This window comes from Carettochelys insculpta, chromosome 4, assembly GCF_033958435.1.
Source record: "Carettochelys insculpta isolate YL-2023 chromosome 4, ASM3395843v1, whole genome shotgun sequence".
NCBI lineage: Eukaryota > Metazoa > Chordata > Testudines > Carettochelyidae > Carettochelys > Carettochelys insculpta.
The window spans coordinates 125,084,323-125,110,960 of NC_134140.1; the positions used below are offsets into that span (position 1 = coordinate 125,084,323).

General features: G+C 44.3%; 1 protein-coding gene across 3 annotated transcripts in view; it reads left to right on the plus strand.

Annotated features, from left to right (window-relative positions):
- RASGEF1B (RasGEF domain family member 1B) overlaps positions 1-26,638 on the plus strand; it is a 321,568-nt gene that overhangs the window by 261,394 nt on the left and 33,536 nt on the right. The window contains exon 1 of one of the 3 annotated variants that reach the window (XM_074993744.1): positions 22,479-22,688. The exons of 1 other annotated variant lie outside the window; for it this stretch is intronic. Coding sequence is in view for 1 of the 2 variants with exons in the window: in XM_074993743.1 (XP_074849844.1) it covers positions 22,773-22,928 (156 nt within the window). In the remaining variant the exon portion in view is untranslated. Of the gene's footprint in view, positions 1-22,478; positions 22,689-22,766; positions 22,929-26,638 lie in introns of those variants that run through there. One more of the 3 variants, XM_074993743.1, reaches the window with a different exon arrangement.

Genomic DNA, 26,638 nt, shown 5'->3' on the forward strand with positions numbered 1-26,638 from the left:
GAAGATAACTTAACAAATTATATTTGTGTTACGGTTGACTCCTTACAACAATCTTCCAGCAGCACTACTGACTAAAATCTTCAGGTCAGGACCCTTCCCCAGTTGCTTGACCAATTGTGCCTTAATTTGTGCTGTGTGAGTTTGTAGACGTCTTTACCATTTTAAAGTGCGGTGGGGAAGGTTCATACCTTTACGCAGTGTCACCACACAAATTTTGTCATGCAATTATTGACAGTGAGTTATTAGTTTTCAAATGATACCTCACAAGGCACCTTTGGTACAAGGATTATTACAGTCGAGTGCAGGGTGTAAAAACAGGGTACATTTAGTCATGCTCCAATGCATAATTTCTAAAGGAATTCCTTTTGATTTTCAAGCCATTTGTGTTGTGGAGGTCAGCATGGTTACAAGGAAGATGCGTGTAAGCAAGTAACATGAGTGAGAGCCCTTTGCATTAAGTCAACAGAGAGAGAGAAAAGGGGGTCTTAGACATGGGAGCCAATATTATCTATTCAGGCACAAAGTAAATAATTATAGCTTTGATCTCTCTCTCTCTCTCTCTCTCTTTCACACACACACTCCTGACAGAAGAGGTGACTTCTACATGACTATGTACATTGCCAGATGCTCTCTCGACATAAAGAACAGAATCTAACCCTATTGATAAATGTTCGCTAATGAAATTCTTTCCTACCCACTCTCCTCAATGAATTTGGACGCAGCAGCAGCTTCAAAGATTTTTGTCACTCAACCTTCTCTTCTCATATTATCATCATTAACCTTCTTGGAGGAACTGATCACTTATGTATGTTCACTCAAGACAGTCAATAAATTTAGGGCCCAATTGTCTTCTGTGCTAGAGGATCAAATGGGGAATAGAAACAGTGAGCCAGAGACTCAGCCAATCTAAACTGACTTAATTCCACGTGTTTCAATGGAGCTATATCGATTCACCCCAGCTAAGAAGCTGGTCCTGGACATTTAAATTTATGATATTTTAGTGGAATTGCTGTTCTTCTGAGGCAGGAGTAATGTGGATGGAAGGACAAGATATTTTATGAAACACAAATTGTTCCATTCTGCAATATGCAAAATGGAAACAAAGGAGGAGGGTTTTTTTTGGGTAAAATAGTTTAATCTCTAATTTAAACCATCTGTGAGGTGCGCAGCCTCTGTCAGTTTTACTCGCTTGGCTTTGAAAGCCTGGAACACTTCAGGTGAGAATGGCACTTGCAATCTTCGCAGCTCCACACATTCAAACATCATACATCTGACCTCCATGAGCATGAGATTGAAAAAAAAAAAAAAGAGGGTGTGTGTGTGTCTTTTTTCTACGTTTTGGTTTCCAAGCCTTTGGGGTGCACTTGGGGTTGCTTTCAAACTTTTCTCCCCAGCCAGCTGGAATCTTCCTGATAAATAAATAAATCAACAAACCCATAAATGAAGCTGGGCTTCTCACCTAATCACATGCTTCCAGTGTCTGAATGTTAAAGAAAAGAACCAAATGTTGTCCAGTGTCAGAGGAGTAGCAGCTGTGTTAGTCTGTATTCACAAAAACAACAAGGACTCTGGTGGCACCTTAAAGACTGAGGGTAGGTCTACACAGCAAGGTTATTTTGAAATAAGAGCTGTAATTTCAAAATGGCTGTCCTACCGTTTACACAGTGCAACTGCAATTTCAAAATAATTTCAAAATAGCAGTTGATGTATTCTCATTCATTCTTTAATCTCATTCTACGAGGAATAACACCTATTGGGTACGTCTATGCTAGCCCCTCCTTTCAGAAGGGGCATGGTAATGAGCGAGTTCAGAAGATGCTAATGAGGCACTTCCATAAATATGCAGCGCCTTATTAGCATAACGGTGGCCACATGCAATTCAAAAGCGCTGCTTTCGAATCGTGCACTGCCCGTGTAGATGGGACCTTTCAAAAGGACCCCCCAGACTTCAAAAGACCCTTCTTCCTATTTTGTTTTGAAAGGCCCTGTCTACAAGGGCAGTGCAATTCGAAAGTGATGCTTCGAATTGTGCGCAGCTGCCATTATGCTATTCAGCACCTCATTAGCACCTTCCTAACTAAAAGGAAGGTGCTAGTGTAGACACAGCCATTGTGAAGCAGTTATTTCAAAACCGATGCTGTTAAAAGAGGAAATAGCCTATTTTGATATAAGCTATACTGCATCCAATGGTTCCATTTCAAAATAGGCTGTATGTATGTAGATGTCATATATGGAAATAGTTAAGTGCTATTTTGAAATGCATTTTTGCATGTAGCAGTGTTATTTCAAACTAAGCTATTCCGGAACAGTTTATTTTGAAATAAGGCTGCTGTGTCGAAATACCCTCGCTGTTAGTCTTTAAGATACCTTTGGACGCCTTACTGTTTTTACCCCATTTTGTGAGATGCAGGATAAAGCCACACATTGGCAAGTCCACTGACTTTTTGAAAAATGAGAGGACAATTCCACTCCCTGGTCTGACGTAAATGTAGCGAATGAAGGACAAATTGGAAGTTGTAGCATTATTCATCTGTGGAGAATTTATGGTATCAGTTCTCAAGCAGGGTGGTGCTTTTGCATTCTGCTAGTGATGGTGGTGTCTTTGCCGAGATACAATGATGACAGGCGCTTACCAAAAACATGTTGTGGATTCTCCCCCTTTCTTTAGTACAAGCTTGGATCTGAAGGCATCTCTTCTATTGTTTCCAATTCAGTAGTGTGCACTCACAGCATGAAATGGGACATGGGAGGGGCTGAGAAATGGCTGATCTGGGCAAGGTCGTACTCTGATGAAATAGTACAATTGCCCTCAACCAGGTGTGGGTAATAATTTTTGATGTGCAAGATTTTGGTAAGTGGCCATGGGCTTCACTTTCCTATGGAGGGGGTGTGAGGTCTGGGATAGAGATTGGGTGCAGAATGGAGCTTGAGGTAGGAGACTAGGATGCAGGCAGCCCTGCTGAGAAGGAAACAAAGGGGGTAGTTCCATCAGGGCCAGGCATTTCAAAGAGGTCCAGAACTCTTAGCCGTGGTGGCTGGAGCCCTGAGCCCCTTTGAAACACTGTGGGTGTTCAGATCCCAGTAACCAGCCAAGGGGAGCTGAGATATTGTGCTGCATTGCTCCCACCCTCAAGCAAAATCTCATATTTCCCATTGGCCAATTTTGTGTGCTGCACCTGGCCCAGCCTTCTCTCCACCCCAGCAAAATCTCTCAGCTGCCATTGGTCTGTTTTGCGGCAGGCGGGGGCAGAAGCAAAGCTTTCCTTGCTCTGGAGCCAAAGGGCTGGCTGCGGATTAAAAGACTTGGTGGGCCAAATCCAGCCTGTGGGCCTTATCGTGCCTGTGCCTGCCCTAAACACATGGGAACTCCTAGGCATCACTATCAGACCACCATATTAAATATAAGCAATAAATGATGTTTTGCTGCCTACACATCTCTTCTGTGTCTCCAGTTCTGCAGAAGCACGTGCATGTGTTTGATTTTCAGTCCATGAGCACTTAATGACCATGTCCCCGGGGACTACTCATGCTGAAAGTCACACGTGCGCATCAAAGTTAGCAGAATCTGGCCCTTTCGTTTGCTGCAGAGTCCCCTTTGCTGTGTGCTGCTCTCTAGGACTCAATACTGGGGAGGGGAACAAATAAGCTTCTGTCGAAAGACTCATGAAGTAACACAGCAAGACAGGATAATAGCTACAACCTATTAGGAGAGTAAATACCTGACCAGGCATATTTAAACGTGTACTCCACCGGCGTAGCTCTTTTGGAGTCATTTCCGTTGGGTAAGCAGCATTGATACTATTTTTAAACAGTGTTCTTTGCCTAATAGAATAGAATTGTAACGCTCTGAAGTGTGCTGGTGTCAACTGTTATCCTGGCAGTACATATTTTTGCATTCGTTTAGTGTTTGTGGAAAAGGTGAGAGATAAAGAGCCCTGTAATCTGTTTCCTCATAGGGCGAATGCAGCAGCCACAGCAGCATACCTGCCCCCCACGCCCCACCTTATGGACAGCAGGGTTTACTTTCCACGCTTGTGCAGGACCAGGCTCTGACCCAGGTGCATCGTTGTAGGGAGGCAGCAATGCAAGGAGCGCAAATCACAGACTGGGGGCTCAGGAATTTCTCTCTCCATACTTGCCAGGGGGTATGTGGTGTCCTTAAAAACAAGTGAGGAGGATGCAGGGCTGCCTATGGAGCTGCTATAAGCAGGTAGCTGTATGTTCCTTTCCCTTATGTGTGTGCAGTAGCTGGCCTGCTCCCATCACTGGTTGGAGCTCTCCAGGAGCACTCCACCTCCCAGACACAGCACTGCTGTGGCTTTTTGTGCCCTCGGGGTTCAGCTTCTGAGTCAAGATTAACAAGAAGTCCTGTGGCAGCTTATAGGCCGACAGGTATTTTGGAGCATAAAGGTTCATGGGCAAGCTTGGGTCTTTGTCCACGAAAGCTTATGCTCCAAACTATCTGTTAGTCTTTAAGGTGCCACAGGACTTCTTGTTGATTTGAAGATACAGACTAACTCGGCTGCCTCTCTGATACTGAGTCAAGATCCGTAACTACTATGGTGGCAGTTTTTGTGGTGTGGCCACATTCCCCCGGGAAGTCAAGAGAGCCCACCAAACTCCTTTCACATATGCCACTAACCTATCTTCCAGCAATATCCACCTTTTTTCTTGCCCAGCAATGGTGAATTTGAACCAGCAGCCTAAGACTATGAACGGCTCTTTTTCTAATACCCCCAAACTGCTTTTATGTTTGACAACATTTTTTCTGTTTGTATTGTCTCTGCTGGAACATGAACTGGGTTTATCCAGTAGCCCTGTAAGGTGGAAAACATGTGGACAGGGAGCACAGGGAATTACTTGTGTATGTTTTATCCACACATGAAAATAAAAGATGTGAGTTTTTTGCAGCCTTTGAACACTGCTTGAGGTTAGAGATGACTAAAGCCTTTCCAAGGGCTTTTAAAGGGCATTGACTATTTATTAAACATCTGCAAGGCATACTCGGTTTCAGGAAAGTAATTGGGCACAGAAACCTCTAGAGAAAACGGGTGCTTTGAGGTTTGAATAGTTGAAATGGCAAACTTCCTCTGTAAAGTAGCCTGAAGTGCTTGTATGCAAGACATTACTAGAGGCAATGCTGAATGAGTATTAAGCTGTCTGATCATCCATTCTGTCAGAGGTAGCCAAGTTAGTGTGTATCTGCACAAACAACAAGAAGTCCTGAGGCACCTTATAGACTAACAGATGTTTTGGAGCATCAGCTTTCGTGGGCAAAGACCCACTTTGTCAGATGCATCCATTCTGTGTGGCTCCCAGAATGGTAGCATATTCCCTCACCCCAAAGGCGCACACACACACAGTTTGTTTATGCTCTGCTATGCGTTATTCGAAGCAAATGTGTTTGGATCATTTTCTCATTTTGATAATCCTTCAAAATCTGCAGGGGTCCACCGAGCACATTGTCTGTCTAGCTCACAAAGGTCACGCACTTAACAAGGAGCTAAAGGCTCTCCTAATTCCAATTCAGCAGTTCAGGGAGGTTTTTATGAATGACATTTAGCCTTAGCAGAGTGGTTTTCGTCTTCTGGCTGTCTTTTGCCCTCCACACCCCTCCCCCACTGGGCCCATAAATATTCAGCATGCTTCGCTTTGGCCTGATTCCAGTCCTCCTGAAGTCAATGGAAAGGCTTCTATTGATTTCACTGGGCTGTGGATCAAGCCCAATTTTATGATAACAGAATGTAGTAGTGCAGCCAAGTAAATAATAGGCCTTTGCAGTATACCCTATAGCTAAGCAGAAAGATGGCAAGGATGAGTGAGAGAGGGCCTTGGGGTACGTATGTGTTGTGGGGGGAGGGAGATGGATAAAAAAGCATTCTTATTCTAGCAGCCCGTAAACCTGTGCCAGCGTGTTAATGTCTTAATGCTTATTTAAGTGTCAGGGACGGCTGGCAGATGTCAGAGTAAATGGGAGGCTGTCGATAAGGAAATTACTTACCATTCACGAGGTGATTGCTGCAGTCTGTCAGGTAGTATTTGAGAGGGTGTCAGGCTGAAAAGGGAGAAAAGGAAGAGGGTGGTTATAAATGTGGTTTTGCTTTTTTAATCTTCAGGGGAAGGAGAATAATCCTTTGGGGATGTGGGTCGGGGAGGGAAGGAAGAGAGAGCAATGGCCACAATAAATCAATAACTAAACAGAAACAATGGCTCCCAATGCCCAGCTTTGGAGTCTTGTTAAAGGTTTCTTTTTTTGTTTTGTTTTTCATTTGAAGACATATGGCACTGAAACCATCATGCGAACCATCTGCAGCATCCACAAAAGCAGGAATAGCATCAGTGCAAATTCCCCCAGCTCACAGATGGGACACTTTGTTTCTCTATACCCAATAACACTGTTCTGGTCACTACAGCAGGAGACTGCTAGTCAGGACTTCTGCAGTGTATTCTTGATGCTAAACAGTCATTTGTGTTTGACCTTAGACAAGTCACTTTGTCCTTTAATTTCTGCATTTATAAAAATGGGTTTCAAAATACTTTCCTTACAGGTGTTCTGAGAATTACATAGTGTTTGTAAGGAACTTTTGGGATACCTATGTGAAAAGCTCCATGACTATGCTGTCTGTATGATCTCATTCAAAAAGGTAACTCATATTTAGAGAATGGACAAGTGTAGCTACTGCCAAGAAAAAGACTGCTTAGACAGCTCCTTCTTTTAATTTTATCTCAGTCCTTATCTTAGTCCATTCCTCTTATCTGCCCTCTCTCCACATGAAGATGTCAGAGCTAGTGAAAACACAACACATCCACTGTGGGTTTTTTTGATAGGCTCATACCTGAATATTTCTGAAAAAATAGGTAAATTATGTGTTGAACGTCCCAAATGGAAAGGGACAGAAGGGCATTTTCCACATTACAAAGGCCCACAGCCACTAGCATCATACTCCACAAGTTATCCCAGCAACTTAAATGAATTCAATAACACCCCCAATTTAGGAACTTGGCTAAGAAAAAGTGAGCAAACTCTGTGTACCTTGGAGCTCAAGTTCCAAAGCTACCTACTTCACATCATTCTTTTCTGGATTACAAAACCAAAAAGCAGTCCTGTAGCAATTTAAAGGCTAACAAAATAATTTATTAGGTGATGAGCTTTCATGGGACAGACCCACTTTTTTAGTTCTGGAAGATTCTGATAATTGATAACTGAGATTAAGAGAATTTAACAGAAAGATAGAAAAAATATGAAATAAACGCCAATAAATCATCTAGATAGGACAGAGGAGGTGGAGGGATCACTACAAATATCAAAGAAAGGGAAACTGTCCTTGTGATGAGGATGGTAATTGAATCTTTCTTGAGTCTGGGGTGTGAATTATCAAACTTGAGAACAAAGTCCAATTCAGATGTCTCCCTTTGTAATCTGGTGTTAAAGTCTCTATTTCAGAATGCAGACTTTTTATTTTTGAATGCTATGACCTGCTCAATTGAAACGCTCACTGATAGGTTTAATTTGTATTCATATTCCTAATGTCTGATTTGTATCCATGCATTCTTTGGTGAAATGATTGTCCAGTTTGTGCAATATACATAGCAGAGGGGCATTGGAGGCACATGATGGCATGTATTACATTGGTGGAAATACTGGAATATGAGCCCCTGATCATGTAAGTGATGTGGTTAGGTCCAGTGATGGTGTCTCTAGTGTAAAATATGTACACAGAGTTGGCAATAGGGTTTGTTGCAAGGAAGAGTTCCTGGATTGGTATTTTGGTGGTGTGGTGTGTGGTGGCTAGTGAGAATTTTCCTGAGGTTAGGTGACTGTGGCTACCTCTACACGTGCACGCTACATTGAAATAGCTTATTTCAATGTAGCGACATCGAAATAAGCTATTTCGATGAATAACGTCTACACGTCCTCCAGGGCTGGCAACATCGACATTCAACTTCGACGTTGGGCAGCACCACATCGAAATAGGCGCTGTGAGGGAACGTCTACACGCCAAAGTAGCACACATCGAAATAAGGGTGCCAGGAACAGCTGCAGACAGGGTCACAGGGCGGACTCAACAGCAAGCCGCTCCCTTAAAGGGCCCCTCCCAGACACAGTTGCACTAAACAACACAAGATCCACAGAGCCGACAACTGGTTGCAGACCCTGTGCATGCAGCATGGATCCCCAGCTGCAGCAGCAGCAGCCAGAAGCCCTGGGCTAAGGGCTGCTGCACACGATGACCATAGAGCCCCGCAGGGGCTGGAGAGAGAGCGTCTCTCAACCCCTCAGCTGATGGCCACCATGGCGGACCCCGCTATTTCAATGTTGCGGGATGCAGATCGTCTACACGTGCCCTACTTCGACGTTCAACTTCGAAGTAGGGCGCTATTCCCATCCCCTCAAGGGGTTAGCGACTTCGACGTCTCACCACCTAACATCGATTTCAACTTCAAAATAGCGCCCAACACGTGTAGCCGTGACGGGTGCTATTTCGAAGTTGGCGCCACTACTTTGAAGTAGCGTGCACGTGTAGACGCGGCCTGTCTGTAGTAAAGGACATCTGTCACCCAGGGCCTGTGAGAGGGTAGCATCATGTTCCTGTATTGGTTGTAGACTGGCGATAATATGCTGCAGGGTTTCAGTTGGGGACTATAGATGATGACAAGTGGTGTTCTGTTATTAACTTTTTTGGGCTATCTAGAAGTAGCTGGCTTCTGGGTATTCATCTGGCCCAGAAACCAGATTGATCAAGGGCTCATATTTCTGTACACAGACTAACAAGGCTACATCTCTGTGACTTATCTGGATTAGGTCATGATCAGCCAAGCCTTGATCCTGAGCAAAGGGCAAAATGACTTTATAGGTTGCAAGAGAATGATAAAGGAAAGTGTAGGTCCACTGCTTAACAGGGAAGGAGAATTAGTACTTGAGAATACCAAGTAGGCTGATGAATTTAATGGTTAACTTCAGTCTCTGTTGAAAGGTTAATAGTTACGAGATACTTAATATAATAAATATTAACTGTGTAGGGGAAAGAACACAAGCCAAAAAGACATAAAAAGATAAATTCACATCAGCAGGATCTGATGAAATTCATCTATGGGTACTGCTGGAACTAGCTGAAGGTATCTTGGAACCATTAGTAGTTCTACCTTTGAGAACTCCTGGTGAACAGGGGAAGTCCCAGAGGACTGGAGAAAGGTAAACAGAGAAAAAAGAGTTTATTGAAGTGAATGTTTCAAAGATAGTAACAGAGAGGGAGCCGTGCTAGTCTATATACTATCAAAACAAAAAACAGTCAAGTAGCACTTTAAAGACTAGCAAAATAATTTATTAGGTGAGCTTTCGTGGGACAGCCCCACTTTTTCAGAACCAGAAGTGGGTCTGTCCCACGAAAGCTCACCTAATAAATTATTTTGCTAGTCTTCAAAGTGCTACTGGACTGCTTTTTGTTTGAAAGATAGTTATACAAGGTACAAGTTAAAAACAAGGGCATTGTGAATCCAGGGCCAGGTGTGGGTTGTGGGGGAATACAAAGTTAGTTAACACAGTTAACAAGATAAATAACAAACACAACCCACTTTGTTTTGGATGGAGGTGGATGGGTTTTTCTGAGAGTCAGTGGATAAATATCCCTGGGACGCCACCCATAATGGGTATAAAGAGGCAAAGCAAAGTAGGTCCATGGGCGTAGAGCAGCCATAGGCAGAGTGTACCCCCTGGGACAGTACAGGTTGAACCTCTCTTATCCGGTGCTCTCTGGTCTGGCAACATCCATGATCCGGCATGATTTTAGTTAGCCAGATGTCCACTTTTCATGGGCATGGCCAAGTTTCCCACGGTCCTATAAAGTTTGTTGACAGCCACCAGTCCTGGCTCTCAGTGTTCTGTTCTGTTCCTTAGTTGTAATTTACCCCCTAAATAAATTCTAAGAGCCCAGTAAGCGGTGGAAGTGTTGGTAATGCGGCTAGACATATTGATCTCCCAAGTTCCAGCACATTCTCCGGTTTGGCACTGCTCAGTTCCCAGGAGTGCCAGACTAGAGACGTTCAACTTGTATCTATCTTTTGCTGTGCTCAGAAGCTCTGGGAACGTGAAAGAGAGGCTGACCACAGGGGCTTTGTCTTTTCCTGTGAGTGATCACATCTACTAGTTCACCCATCCACTAGGCCAGTAACCCTGACAAAGAATGAAATTGTTGATTTGCCATGGTTTATTTTTGACATATACATGCTGGCTTTTTCTTGTCTCATCAAGTTTACAGATTAATTATTTAATCATTTGATTCAGTATCCTTCCAGGTTCTCTAAAATCAACCTGGCCTTTGTATTGAAAGTATTTCTTGAGCTGCTTTGACACAACCCTGTGTATAAATTCAGCAGTGTTGCCTACTGGATAGAACGCTGGACTGGGACACTTGGGTTCTCTTCTGGCTCTGGAACTGCCGCTGGCCTGCTGGGAGACCTTGGGAAGTCATTTCATCTCTCCATGCCTCCGTTTCCCCACCTGTAAAATGAGTATAGTGATGTTCACTTCCTTTCTAAAGTGATTTGAGATCTACCAATGAAGAGTTAAATATTGTATGTGTAAAGTTAAGAATGTGTGTAAATATTTGCAGGATCAGGGGCCTTAATCTGGGTTTTGAGACATATTTATTTTCTAATCCTGTGTGCTTCACTCCAATTCCTATTAGCTGTTCTCTTCTTTGGACATGGGATTATATCAAATGCCTTTCAAAATCCCAAGTATATGTTGCATTAATATGCCATCTGTATTGTGAATTAGGCATTACTTTGTATTTATTTTGATTTACCTGTATGTAAAGTCACTGATTCATTTTGGCAAGCCTAAATGGCTCTTAAATTACTTATAGTCTGCTTTTAATGCAATCCTAGTTAGATTCTGTTTGAATAAACACAGGACTTAAGTGAAACCTGTTATCTTCCCCCTTTATGAAGTGAAATGCCATAAACCACAGAGTTGGGATTTGAGTTTGCTCAATTGTGACTGAAAAAAAAATTAACCAGCATCAATTGCTTCCTCCCAGTCATTCTGTACTTCCTTTTGCAGTGGTTCATTTGCATAAATAGCATTCACCATTTGGGTACTAGCTGATCATGCAGAGGGATTAGTTCACATTAGTCTAAGAAAAGAAGCTTCAATCATCTCAACTCTTGAATGGAAATAGAACGATGGGTCTTCATGAGGTTAAGAGTTGTAGAAATTGAGAACCTAAATTTACGCTGTTAAATCCATATGTAGATTTCAGTGGAACTAGCATGTACTTAAATCTCTGGTGAAATCTGTGTTTCAGTACCTAAATATAGACTTAGGAGCTTAATTTCAAGCACTTTTTTTTAAATCTTAGTCTAAAAGTGTATTGCCACCACCATTGTGGAGATTAACCAAACTAATTATTAATCTAGAGAGAAATACTGTTCTGTGGATTCTACAGTTCCTTGGATTAAGATTACATTGATTAGGAATCTATTTTAGATACATTTAAATAGGTCATGTATAGCTCAAAATCTAGGTGTCTACAGGGGGATTTGCAACAATTCAATGTAATTAGGCAAACAATACATTTAAATTGAATAGTTTCCTCTCTCTTATGTTGACACCATTATACTAAGTAGTGTATCCTAATAACTTTGTATCATAGACAATTGTCTTCATCCAAAGAACATCAGATGTACTGGAAATCAGTCCACAGTCTCTGCATTTCATTGGCTACGTCTACATTAGCCAAAAACTTCGAAATGGCCATGCATCCCATCTGCTCACAGGAATAAGAGGACTTCCAAGTAGGCAGGGTCCTTTTGAAAAGGAGCCCCATCTGGACGAGCCGCGCGGTGGCGAGCCGCGTCAATTTTGAAGTGCCGCGGCCGCCCGCATGCTAATGAGGCGCTGAATATGTATTTCAGCGCTTCATTAGTAAACTTCAAAATGGCCACTGTGTGTGTCTAGTGTAGACACAGCCATTGAGGCAATAATTTCAAAGCCTTTTTAAGGATAACCATTTCTTAGGACTTTTCAACTAAGATCGACTCATTCAGCATCAATCATCCAGGGCTTGATTTAGGACACCTAGTGGGGACGCGCTAAAACCATCGGCCCTGGTGCTCCTCATTCCTGCAAGGAGTAAGGGAGGTCTAAGGGAGAGTTTTTCCCGTCGGTCTCCCTCTGTGAGGAAGGCCTGATAAGTCAATCTTAGATACACCAATTACAGCTATGCAATTGTCACAACTGGAATTGTGTTTCTAGGATTTACTTTCAGGTCTAGTGTAGACTTGCCCTGGATGGGTGCAGTGCTAAAACAGCATAAAGGCAAGGGAGAAAACACACAACATGTGCAGAACTGGTGCATGTTCATGTAGAGAGAGAGGAATAAAATACACAGGCTTTCTACTGAATATGGGATAGGGGAGAGGACTAGCAATATCACACCAGAAAGGCCGAATGAAAGTACTTAAACTGCTAGGTGCAAGAATCTCCTCATCCTTAAAATGCAGCCACCTCTGGGGTGGAGCACAGCTGCTGGGGGACCACGAAGGAAAAGCAGTTTTGAACAATGGTTGTGGTGGTGGAGGAGGAGCACAGGGAAAACAGTGGCTAGAGAAGTTGGGTCAAACACCCTACTTTTACCAATTATATGGGGGTTCGGAGTGGGGAGGGGGTTAGGGAATTTAATCAGCATGCAGGGCAGAGAGCTAGCTGGAGGGATGGTCATACAGTGCATATGCTAGCATGGATCTCTTCACTCATGTGGAATGCCACCTGTGTTAACAGTGCCACACAGGGCAGGGGTCCATGTTAGTGACTCCAACTGCAGGACCCAGGTTTTGAGTTGTAAGTTTATCTGAAAAACCGACTGGTATAGAACCCGGTTTTAACCACCTGGGACAAATCAGATTAATTGATCCCAGTCTGTTGCATAATGTTCCTTTATGCATTTATAGAGCTTTACCAGACCTCCCTTCAGTCAAGTTTACTACCGGAATTGCCACTGTTTTATAAATGGGAAGAATTAAGAAGTAAATAGACCAAGCAGTCTAGACAAGACCTGCTGTTGAAACCTTGACTGTTTTCCAAACCTCCCTTTAATATTTTGTTCTCTGAACTCTTGCCAGATTGTCAGGAACTGTATGGATTACTCTAAAGGAGGCCTAACCATTGCCATGCAGAGCAGAGCAATTACCGCACCTATTTAACACATGATACTCCAACAAAACAAAGCAGCAGAAATGTAGCACTTTAAAGACTAACAAAATGATTTATTTGGTGATGAGCTTTCATGGGACAGACCTACTTCTTCAGATCACTTTCATTTCCAATACAGACTGACGTTTTCTTTTTCTTTTTTTCTTTTCTTTTTGGTCCTCTGTTCTCATAAATGTCAGTCTGTACTGGAATATTGGAAATGAAATTGATCTGATGAAGTGGGTCTGTCCCATGAAAGCTCATCACCAAATAAATCATTTTGTTAGTCTTTAAAGTGCTACATTTCTGCTGCTTTGTTCTGTTGGAGTAGAGACTAAAATGGCAACCTCTCTGTTACTATTCAAGATGATACTCCAGTTAATACAGCCCAGGATGCTGGAGCACATGCCTCTTTTGCATTGTTGGGTCGACTTAGAGCAAATGTATCATTCACGACCATATCTACCTTTTGTACCACTGCTCCCTCCTGGTAATATTCTTCCTTTCCGAGCCTATTTGATATTTATTCCTTCAGTTCTGATGTTCCCTTTATGGCTTTCGGTTCCTTTCTTTCATTTATCAAAGACACCCTTGTGTCCTTCAAGGTGTCTTCAGTGTGTCATTATTTATTTCTTACATTACAGCAGCACTCAGATTCGGATTGGTACTCTTAGGCAAGGTGATACATAAACACTATTGTAGGCATACTCCCTGCCTGGAAGATTTTAAAATCTAAAGCCTCAGTTTTATGAAGCAGCTCTGCGTGGGCAGAGCCCAATGTCTGCATGGAGCTCTTTGAAGTCAGTAGGGCTCCATGCAGCTGTCTGCAGTGTAGACTTGTGCCTGGGGCTAATGTTGACACTGCAGACAGCTAAAGTCAGGTCATGGGTGTGAAGAAATGTCTGAGGGAGCTGAGCCAATGGATACCCCTAATGTAGATACAGCTAAACAGGCAAAGCAGCACAACTTCTTGCTTGTGGGTGATGGCTTTCCCATACCAATGCAAAGCATAGCTTTTCCAGTTTAGCTGCACCTACATCTGGAGTGCTTTTGCTGATAACACGATATCAATATTCCGAGTATAGCCATGGTCTAAGAAAATAAGTGACATAAGGGGGAAAGAGGAAGGAAATGGCAAAATTTATGCAAATTGTATACACAAATATATACCAAAATTCCCCTAAGTCTAGAAGAGCGGTTCTGAACCCACGAACCACATGTGGCCCAATAAACACACAGCTGCAGCCTTGCTGTGTGCTTAAGGCTGCCAGGCTCTCTGGCCCACTGTGGCAGGGATCAGGTCAGCCCCACTCCACAGGGCTCAGGGCTGCTGGCTGCCCTTGCATCGTGGGGTCCCGGACTACCACCTAGCCCCGCAAGCTCCAGAACAATCAGCTGGCCCTGCGCGACGGGAGACTGGGGTTGGAATCCAGGGTGCACTGCCCTGTCTCCAGATCTCTCTGGCCCAGGTAATGCATAGTGGGCTGCTCATATGGCCCACAATGACAAATAAGTTAGGAACCACTGAGGTCTAGAAAAAGAATTTAAATCCCCTGTCTTTTGCTGACAAATTTCTGATATGTGTTCCAGCACAAGTGGGTCTGACAGAGCTATTTAAAGAGTAAAAGAAAATGTGTATGAAGCTTCAAAAAGGTAAGTTAATTGCTAGGTAGTTTACATTGGATCTTTTGGAAAATAGGGACCTGGTTACAAACATTATTGGAAAGGGCCAAAATCCACTGGTAGACAGAGGAAGTTGTGTAGCATTGTGCTTCTGCCTATGTTTGTGAGATTGGAAAGAGATCAGGAACATTTGTATTTACTCGAAGAACTTTGATAGGAGATTTCATTTAATCGTTTGACAAATAATGGCTGTGTCTACACTTGCAGTTCCTCTTTGGAAAGAGGTATGCAAGTGAGATACATCGAAAATGCAAATGAGGTACAAATTTGCATATCCATCTCATTTGCATATTCTTATTTCGAAATAGCTTCCTTCGAAAGAAGAAAACCAGTGTAGACAACACTGCTCTTTCGAAAGTAAACCCCATCTTTGAAGGAGTCCTTCCCTTGTTTTATGGGAAGAAGGATCCTTTGGAAGATGGGGTTTACTTTCGCAAGAGCAGTGTCTACACTGGTTTTCTTCTTTCGAAAGAAGCTATTTCGAAATAAGAACATGCAAATGAGATGCCAGATATGCAAATTTGTACCTCGTTTGCATTTTCAAGGCACCTCATTTGCGTACCTCTTTCGAAAGAGGAATGCAAGTGTAGACACAGCCAATATGTAATGTAATTACAAATAAGATTGAATGAAAATGCAAATTAATGTTTCCACACCAATTTTTTGGAGGCAGAGGACATGTATGATTGGTATGGTCACAGTCACTCATTACTGCCCTGATTCTGAAAGGGGTGCTGTGCCAGGGGAAGGTTTAAATGTTTGGAGCCCACCATTGTACTGGGGCCATGCCTATGCTAGCAAGCTTACAGCGGCAATCAGCTGTTCCCCCAGTGGCTGTACTGCTGTAAGATGGCTTTTGTAGTCATTCTGTGATGGTAGGAGAGGGTTTGGCCACTGATACAACAGCCCTACCTCCATGAGTGGCTGTAGCTATGTTGCTAGGAGAGCTTCTCCTGCCACCAGGGCAGTGTCTACCCTTGTGCTGCTGTTGGTGTGAGTCATGTCATGCAGGGGAGTGGGTTTTTTCACATTTAGACTGACAAAAGTGGTAGTGTAGATACAGCCTAAACCAACCTAATGTGGCATACGGCAGCCACAGCAGTTATGTCACTTCTGCACATCTACGCTTTGCTCCTGGTGTCAGTGGTGCACATTTTCACCAGGAGCAATTGCGGTATTTGTACTGTCAACATGGGGCATTGTGGGATGGCTCCTAAAAGCCTTAAGCACACGCTTGATGTTACTACTGGGCGTAATCTCCTTCACATTTATGACACTGCTCAAGGGAATTAAATGAAGCATGGGGATTAGGTTATGTCTACACTGGAGACTTTATAGTGGCACAACTGTGTTTTGCTGCCGTTGCACTGTGCTAAGGCAGTGTCGAGCAACCTGTGGCCCATGGGCCATGTGCAACTTGTGGCTCAACTTGTGGCCTGCTCCCCTATGCTCTCCCACACTGGGGCACCACAGCCCCACACTTCTTATACCTCCCTCCTCCTGCTCAGCACTTTTGGAGGGGAAATTGCCTGATTCATGCTTCATCCTTGCTTGTGCCCTCCCTTTCCCACCGAGAGCTGGGACGCCTTCAATCATCTGTTCACAGCAATCCAGCCCTGTTGGGGAGGGAGAAGAGTGGGGACAGAGCACACATCAGGTGCACTCTGAATATGCTGGGAGGGAGCAGGAGGAGCAATTAAGTGGGGGGCTCTGGTGCCCCAGTTCACAAGAGGTGCATGGGGGGAGAGGGTAGAAGGGGGGCTGCATGACCACAACTGGACCCCAGTGGGTGGCAGGGCTTCTGTGGCTCACTGAGATGAAGGAGGGCCACTCATGTGGCCCAGCTACTATTTAGGATTTCCTATCCCTGCTCTATGGTCTCCATATAGCTGTTCTGTATTGACATAATACCACCTGCACCAGCAGCATCTCCCGCCAATACAGCACTGTCACACTGGCATTTTTGTTGGTCGGGGGGCTGGTTTTTACTCACCCATGACCAACAAAAGCTCTGTAGCCAACACAGCCTTAGCGTTAGCAGGATCTGAGCCAATGCACCTGCCCTGTGGTCTTCAAATGAAGGTCCTAATCTTGCAGAGATCCACTTGTGCGCCTAACACGGTGATTAGTCTCATTAAAGTCATTTGTAAAGTTAAAAGTTACTAGTCTCCGAGGAAAACAAGCAGTCCTGTAGCACCTTAAAGACTAACAATTTTATTTATGAGGTAATGAGAGTTCGTGGGTAAGACCCACTCAGCTGGGAATAAGACTGGCCACAGTGGAATGCTACTGGTTTCAAATCAAGTCAATGAGAAGTCTTGTGGCACCTTATAGACTAACAGGTATTTTGGAGCATAAGCTTTCGTGGGCAAAGACCCGCTTCAGCAGGTGCATGAGTTGGGGGGGGGGTTTCAGAGGGGTATTTAAAGAGTGGGGTCCCAGTAAGAGGGAGGGCCACAGCTGACAAGGTCTATTCGGCAAGGTGGAAATGGCCCAGTATCAACAGCACTTATCAAGAGAGTCAAAAACAAGTCAGATCAGACAGGGGGATGTGAGCCTTTGTCAGAGTCTAATGGAGAGCTATTAGCACCCAGAGCAGAGAAACTGCCTTTGTAAGATGCGAGCCACTCCCAGTCTCTGTTTAATCCATGGTTAATGGAGTCAAATTTGCAAATAAGAACATAAGAACATAAGAATGGCCATACTGGGTCAGACCAAAGGTCCATCGAGCCCAGCATCCCATCTGCCGACGGTGGCCAATGCCAGGTGCCCCAGAGAAGGAGAACAGAAGACAATGATCAAGTGATTTATCTCCTGCCATCCATCTCCTGCTGTTGTTCTGAAGGCTAGGGCACCATACTTTATCCCTGGCTAATAGCCATTTATGGACCTAACCTGCAAAAATTTATCAAGCTCTTTTTTAAACCCTAATAGAGTCCTGGCCTTCACAGCCTCCTCGGGCAAGGAGTTCCACAGGTTGACTGTGCGCTGTGTGAAGAAAAATTTCCTTTTATTAGTTTTGAACCTACTACCCATCAATTTCATTTGGTGTCCCCTAGTTCTTGTATTATGGGAAAAGGTAAATAATTTTTCTATATTCACTTTCTCCACACCATTCATGATTTTATATACCTCTATCATATCGCCCCTCAATCGCCTCTTTTCCAAACTGAAAAGTCCCAGTCTCTCTAGCCTCTCCCCATATGGGACCCTTTCCAAGCCCCTAATCATCTTAGTTGCCCTTTTCTGAACCTTTTCTAATGCCAATATATCTTTTTTGAGGTGAGGAGACCACATCTGCACGCAGTACTCGAGATGTGGGCGTACCATAGTTTTATATAGGGGAAGTATGATATCTTTTGTCTTATTATCGATCCCTTTTTTAATAATTCCTAACATCCTATTTGCCTTACTAACTGCCGCTGCACACTGCGTGGATGTCTTCAGAGAACTATCCACTATAACTCCAAGATCCCTTTCCTGATCTGTCGTAGCTAAATTTGACCCCATCATGTAGTACGTGTAATTTGGGTTATTTTTTCCAACATGCATTACCTTACACTTACCCACATTAAATTTCATTTGCCATTTTGCTGCCCAGTCACTCAGTTTGCTGAGATCTTTTTGTAGTTCTTCACAATCCCTTTTGCTTTTGACTGTCCTGAACAACTTGGTGTCATCTGCAAACTTTGCCACCTCACTGCTTACCTCATTTTCTAGATCATTGATGAACAAGTTGAACAGGATCGGTCCCAGGACTGACCCCTGGGGAACACCACTAGTTACCCTCCTCCATTGTGAAAATTTACCATTTATTCCCACCCTTTGTTTTCTGCCTTTTAACCAATTCCCGATCCATGAAAGGACCTTTCCTCCTATCCCATGACCACCTAATTTACATAAAAGCCTTTGGTGTGGGACCGTGTCAAAGGCTTTCTGGAAATCTAGGTATATTATGTCCACTGGGTGCCCCTTGTCTGCATGTTTATTAACCCCTTCAAAGAATTCTAATAGATTAGTTAGACACGACTTCCCTCTGCAGAAACCATGTTGACTTTTGCCCAACAATTCGTGCTCTTCTATGTGCCTTGCAATTTTACTCTTTACTAGTGTTTCTACTAATTTGCCTGGTACTGATGTTAAACTTATCGGTCTATAATTGCCAGGATCTCCTCTAGAGCCTTTTTTAAATATTGGTGTTATATTGGCCGTCTTCCAGTCATTTGGTACCAAAGTGGATTTAAAGGATAGGTTACAAACCACTGTTAATAACTCCGCAATTTCACATTTGAGTTCTTTCAGAACCCTTGGGTGAATGCCGTCTGGTCCTGGAGACTTGTTACTATTCAGCTTATCAATTAATTCCAAAACCTCCTCTAATGTCACTTCAATCTGAGTGAGTTCCTCAGATTTGTCACCTAAAAAGGCTGGCTCAGATTTAGGAGCCTCTGTAACATCTTCAGCCGTGAAGACTGAAGCAAAGAAATCATTTAATCGCTCCGCAATGGCACTGTCTTCCTTGATTGCTCCTTTTATATCTTTATCATCCAAGGGCCCCACTGCTTTTTTAGCAGGCTTCCTGCTTCTAATGTATTTAAAAAACATTTTACTATCGTTTTTTGAATTTTTGGCTAGCTGTTCCTCAAACTCTTTTTTGGCTTTTCTTACTACATTATGACACTTAATTTGGGAGTGTTTATGTTCCTTTCTATTTTCCTCACTAGGATTTGACTTCCACTTTTTAAAAGCTGCCCTTTTCTCTCTCACTGCCTTTTTAACATGGCTGTTTAGCCATGGTGGTTCTTTGTTAGGTCTCTTACTGTGTTTTTTTTATTTGGGGTATACATTTAAGTTGGGCCTCAAGTATGGTGTCTTTAAACAGTTTCCATGCAGCTTCCAGGGATTTTAGTTTAATTATTCTACCTTTTAGTTTCTGTTTAACTAGCTTCCTCATTTTAGTGTAATTCCCCTTTTTGAAATTAAATGCCAGAGTGTTTGACCGCTGCGGTGTTCTTCCCAACACAGGAATATTAAAAGTTATTATATTGTGGTCACTATTTCCAAGCGGTCCAGTAACAGTTACCTCTTGGACCAGATCCTGCGTTCCAGTCAAGACTAGATCGAGAATCGACTCTCCCCTTGTGGGTTCCTGTACTAGCTGCTCCAAGAAGCAGTCATTTAAGGCATCAAGAAATTTAATCTCTGAATCCCGTCCTGAGGTGACATGCACCCAATCAATATGGGGATAATTGAAATCTCCTATTATTACTGTGTTTTTTATTTTGATAGCCTCTCTAATCTCCCTTATCATTTCAGCATCACTATCACTGTCCTGGTTAGGTGGTCGGTAATATATTCCTAATGCCATATTCATATTAGAGGAATGAATTGTTATCCATAATGATTCTATGGAACATTTTGATTCCTTTAGGATTTTTACTTCATTTGATTCTATATTATCCTTCACATATAGTACCACTCCGCCACCCGCACGACCTGTTCTGTCTTTCCGATATAATTTATATCCCGGTATGATAGTGTCCCACTGATTGTCCTCATTCCACCATGTTTCTGAGATGCCTATTATGTCAACTTCCTCCTTTGATATGAGGTACTCCAGTTCACCCATCTTATTAGACAGACTCCTAGTATTAGTGTAAAAGCATGTTAGAAAACTACCACTATTTATATGTCCGCCTTTCACAGATGCGTTGGATTTTTTTATGCACGATTGTTTCACATCTGATCTTGCCCATATATTATTTCCCACGTTCCCTATCTGACTAACTTCTAGGGAATCCCTATCTATGGAGCTTCGTGTAAGAGAAGTCTCCGTCCGATCCAGGTGCTCCCCCGCACCAATCGGCTTTCCCCCACCTCTTAGTGTAAAAACTGCTCTCTCTCCATTTGATTTTTAAAATTTTTTTTTGTTTCAGAAGTGTCACCCTTAAATCTGCCACTGAGTATCCAGGGAGAATGAAGTGTTCCCCCACAGGCTTCTGTACATTACAGTTCCTGAGGTCTGATTTATGTCCATTTATTCTTTTACAGAGAGACTGTCCAGTTTGACCAATGTAAATTGCAGTGGGGCATTGCTGGCACATGATGGCATATATTATATTAGTAGATGTGCAGCTAAAGGAGCCCCTGATGGTGTATAGTTGGTGTCAGGTCCTGTGATGATGTCACTGGTGTAGATATGTAAGCAGAGTTGGCAGTGAGGACTGTTGCAGGGGCTGGTTCCAGGCCTAGAGTCACTGGTTTGTGATTTGTAGTGGCTGGTGAGGATTTATTTAAGGTTGGCAGGCTGTCTATAGGTGAGGACAGACCTGCCTCCCAAGGTCTGTGAGAGTGAAAGTCACAGTTCCTGCCACCCCACCACAGTAAACCCTCAGAAACCGTGATTTCAAGTTGTGTTTTACTTGCGTTAACATGTGTTAAGCAGAACTCAAAATCCCACTCCCCCGCCCCCCGGCCCTGGCTCAATGTCCCCAGCCCACGTGGCCCCGTTCAATCCCCCCAGCTCCCTGGCCTTGGTTCAACCTCCCCATGGCCCGGCTTACCACCTCCACAGCTCTGCCTCACCACTCCCACGTGTGGCTCTAGCTCAACCCCCCTGCCACGGTTCAACCCCACCCCCTGCAGCCCTAACCCATCCCAGGCTTAACTCCCACCCCACCACCAGGCTAAACCCTCCCCAACCGCCTTTGTAACCCCAGGGCTTACCTTTCAAATGGAGCTCCAGGTGCTCCTGCTGCTTCCCCAGCTGCAGAACATGTGTTCTACCCCGTGTGTGGGGGGGGAACCTGCCTCCCCCCCACCCCGACTTATGAATTACATGAAGGTGCGTGGGAGCACAACCCTCAGGTAAATCAAGGCAGCACTGTATAATTTTCCCGTGTAGACACTGATGCTGTAACAAATTTTTAGATGGTTCGGGAGGGAGCCATTGAACCCAGCCACACACCCGGGCTGGGTATGAAGAAACCAGTTCAAGCCCAGGTGTTCCAGATGTTCGGTGTAGACCTGGGTTTCTTAAACTCTGTTCCGCAGAGCACTGGTGTTCCACGAACAACCCCCAGGTGTGCCACGAGCGGCTGGCACTTTTTCCATGCCATACTCTGATGGTCTGTATATTGAGTCTGTTCTGCTAAGGCTATGATCTGAAGTGGGTCTGTCCCACAAAAGCCCATCACCTAACCCATTATTTTGTTAGTCTTTAAAGTGATACATGACTGCTGCTTTGTTCTGATGGTCTGTATTTTCTGTTATTAAAACCAGATACAATGTTTCTGCTTCATTGCTCTGATAATACCTGATTAGTATGCAGTTTGCGGTTGTTTTTTGTTTTTTTTTTTGTTTCTTTGGGGTTTTTTTGGCCATTTTTGGCAACTTTTCCGAAGAAAGTTTTGGTAGGGGTTCGCATAAAAAAATGCAACTGTGGGGTGATCTGTGCTCTCAAAGCGTTTAAGCAGCACGGGGGTAGACAAGCCGGCAGCGAAGAAGCCCAGGGCCTGAGCACTTGAGCTCCGCCTGGCCACTCCCACGCTCCAGCCCCTTTTCCCAGAGGGGCAGGCCCAGCTCCGGCAGTGACTCCGGAGAAGAGAGGGGCGGAGCGGGGAAGCATCAGAGGCAGCAGCACGAGCGGGAGCTGGAGGAGGGAGCGGGACAGCAGCTCGGCGTGGACTTGCAGCCGGGGGGCCGGAGAGCGTTTCCCCGCCGAGCGGGAGCCCGAACCATGGCAGCCCAGCGGCGCTAGGCCGAGCCGGGGAGTGACCAGCCCAGCCGCCCGCGGGCGCTGCTGCATCGCCAGGTACCGCTGCGTGCGCCAGGGGGCTCCGCGCGCAGCTCACGGGCAGGGTCCGCCTGGTGGCGGGGGGGACTTGGGCAGACTTCCATGGGCTGCGGCGGAGCGGGCAGGACACCAGCCGCCTGCCCGTGTCCCACCGACCGAGCCAGGCGTCCCGTGGCCGAGGCAGCCCGCTGTTATTGTAGGGCCGTGCCGGGAGCGCGTCTGTGGGCGCTGGAGCCTGGCGTGGAAGCCCCGGCTCGCGTAAGCGCGCGGTGCGATTGCTGTTCAGTGGCTCCAGCCACGGGTGTTTGGCTTGTCTGCTGCGTCTACGCGAGCGCCGTTGTGTCCCCTCCTTGAATGCCCGGAGTCAGCAGCGGCCTGCCGGGAGTGCATTGTGTGTGCGCGTCCCCCTCCGGGGTGAGGTGCGGACCTGGGAGGCGAGGGAGGAAGAAACACCTCTGCAGCGTTCCCAAGGGGGAGAGGGGGGCACCTGGGACAGGGCTGAGTGATTCCTTGCGTCCACCAGAAAACGAGGGGTATGTGAGAGCTCGTAGCCGTGTGATCATCCCCTGGTGGGGCTGCCCGTGTGGGTTTTTGCTTAGAGAACACTGTCCTCAATAGCATGGGAGGCGATTGTAATAGAAAGGTGGCATCAGTCGTTTCCTTTGGCTTGAGCTGGGTTTCGAAAGTACGGTTGTAAATAAATCTGCGTCATTTTAAAGTGTAGCAGAGGGGGTAGGCTTGTGCTGGGCTTCAGAAGATTCCTGCGGAGAGATCTTGGCATAAGGTAAACAAGAAGTCCGGTGGCACCGTATGAGCTAACAGGTATTTTGGAGTATCAGCTTTTGTGGACACAGGACTTCTTGTTGTTTTTGGAGATACAGACTAACTTGGCTAGTCTCTAATCCTTGGTATAAGATAAACAGGCTGAGTGTGTTGGAAAATGTACAGGGCATCCAAGTGGTCAGTGACCCCCACACTGGAAAACCTTTACTCATCCCTAATGTGCAAAAGAAAGGTCTAACCCTTATTTCTGCCTCTGAACTGTTTAGGACTTCGGCACTCTGGATCATAGTTGAGGTACTGGGGATGTCGTCTTATTAAGTGAGTGTGCCTGAAACAATCAGTTGTGTGGTTTGACCCTTGGTGATGATGGATGTAATATGGTGCTGGGTTATCAGGGACAGCTGATTATAGCACCTCTTACTACCAGCTCCTGGTCAATTGTGTTTTCAGCTTTTGATGAATGTCTGTGTGGTTTCATGCTTTAACAGTCCCTTTCCACCGGGCTTTCGGGAAGTAGATACATGAATTTAAGACGCATGGGATCCAGCTATCACAGTATTCCTCTGCCCCTCTCTTGTTTTGGTAGCGGCTGGCTTTCCATATTCTAGTAGTTATTCCTCTGAGAATTTTATTGTACATTTGCACCAGTTTTTGTGGTATTTACAGTGAGATGCAGAGCCATTATAGAATACAGAGGGATCTTCCTGGAAGGGGCAAGTTCATGTAAGTGAGTTAGATGCACTCTGCACTGGAATTTTTGGTGAATGGGGAGGGGGAAATAGGGAATGGCTGAAATGTAGCTTAGTCTTGCAGTGGAGATGTGCTGACCTGCGTGTTAACCAGCATGGGGCAAAACTATGCTACAGCCCTGCAGGTGTCTGCTGGTCAGTAGATGGGACTTCATATGTTTATCTTTGCATAACTGGATGTTTTAATATACACATTGTATCTGTGATAAATTGTAACAAAGTCAAACTTGTAAAACGGTTTCGGGGTAATCTGCACAACCCGAGATGTTTCTGTTTGAAATGATCAGCAATGAAATAGCTAAGTAACATTTCCCCCTCCACCATCACCACCAATGGTGCTAAGCATTTACCATTCCCATTGGCTTCAGTGGGCACCGTGTCTGCTCATCACTTCTGAAACTAGGGCAACAGGTGTCACTTTTCACTCCACCGAGCAATAGAACTTAAGAAGTACACAGATACCTGGGTATGCGTGTGAGTCCACACATGCCGAAACAGCACTGTGTTAGTTCATGCTCCAAAGGTTATGTTCGTTGACAGGAAGCTTAGAAACTTGTCTTTTATGTGTACCCATCAATTCTGCCTACTCTGAGAAGCCAAAACAATGTTCCTGCCAGAGCTTGACTCAGTCTGACTCCCAGTTAATGTGAGTGAAGACAAAACAAAACAAAACCTTGCAAATATTTTATCACATGGGTTAGGGAATGGAAGAGTCCACAGGAATCAGTGTTACCCTGGTACACATTTAGTCTGCCTATGTTATCCTTTACTGCTACAGTATTCTGCCTTCTGTAGATTTATTTACACTACAGTAACAGTAGCTCTTGCACTCACATGTGGAAGACAAGCACAAAAGCACAGCAAATTAGTGGTTCAGAGACCTTATTTAATGTGTACTGTGTAGAAAAACCTAGGCACTCTTTAACTGAGATCAAAAATATAATTTCTTTTTCATTTTCACATTGCTGAATTCCAGCTATTTCAGCCTGGCACTATTTCCCTCTGTTCACAGCTCTCCAATTTTGATATTAATGTTCTGGATGAATATCTGTAAATTCAGAATGGGGGAGTAATTAACTGTGTTTGAGTAAGTTCTGCAGAAGCTAAACTTGCCTGTGACGTTTCACGTGGAGTTGTCGTCTAAGCCAGGGTGAGCAAGTTTTTCAAGGCGGGCCCCACTTCTTGTCTCTGCAATTAGCAGCCTCCCCCATGGAACACAAAGTGGTGAAAATTTTGACTGTGTTTATATGGGGAAAAAAAACCCACTCTTTTGGCACGTGTAAGAAAATAAGTATGTAGAAGGTAAAAAAATTAGTTATCATTATATAAATTTGAATGTACACACATAAAAACATCACCAGAGACCCACCAGCTTATTGTGTTGTGCCCCCCCCATGAAATTTCACACACACCTCAGCTCTGAGGGTCCCACCCCTCCACTTTGCATACTTTTGTTCTAAGCACTAGCAAATACTAGTTTTCCTGGTGTGTGGGCATGGGAGTTCTGAGTCATCTCCTGGACCTGCGCTGGAAAACAGATTTTGTAAACAAAAGCTCTCTGAGGTGAGGGCAAGAGGCTGGATTCAGTGACATCTCGAGGTCCCTGCCAGTTCCAATGTTCTATGATTCTATGTTATAGCTCAATGGGGACATTATGAGCATATCTGGCCAAAAAGTGTTAAAGTTCTCCTTTGTTGCTGCTGTGAGCATGAGGAGCAGTAGTGAAATGATCACTGTGGTGGGGAGCCTAAGCTTGATTATATTTTTAATGAGGAAATTGACACAGTGAAGGGAGCCATCCAGCTAAGATTTCTTATGAAGTTGCTCTTGGCTGCCTGTTACTAAATCCTGGTACTACTACTTCTCATTTTTATTAATTAAAAATCTGTTTCCCAAATGGGATAACACATTCCAAAGCGTGCTGCAGTTTTGTTGTTGTGAGATTATTACGTGCCTTGAGTATGTAGCAACGCAGGAGGCCAAAGTTCAAGTGCCTTTGTCACTCAGGAAGCATAATTATTTCACTTTGCCTGCACGCCCCGTAATAGGCTATTGCTTATTTTTAAGTATTCATAGATTGGTAGTCAGTGTTGGTGAGTGTGTATGTGTTTGTGAAATACCACGCTTAACGATGTTGAGGTAATAGGCATGAATGTGAATCACTGGGTCACAGTCTCATCCTCTCTTAACAGGTTTGAGAGAGGTAAGTAGCCGTGTTAGTCCGTTTCATCAAAAACAACAAGGAATCTGGAGGCACCTTACAGACTAACAATTTATTAGTGCTTAAGATTTGGTGAACTGCAACTTTTAACAGTGTCAGGATCCCCCTTCTGTTGAGCCTGGGAACTACTGCTACCAGTTCAGTACTAGCAGTTGAAATAAACCGGCAGATGAAGTCTGTCAGTGTATCTAGTGATTGTTTACCTTCAAGTAAGG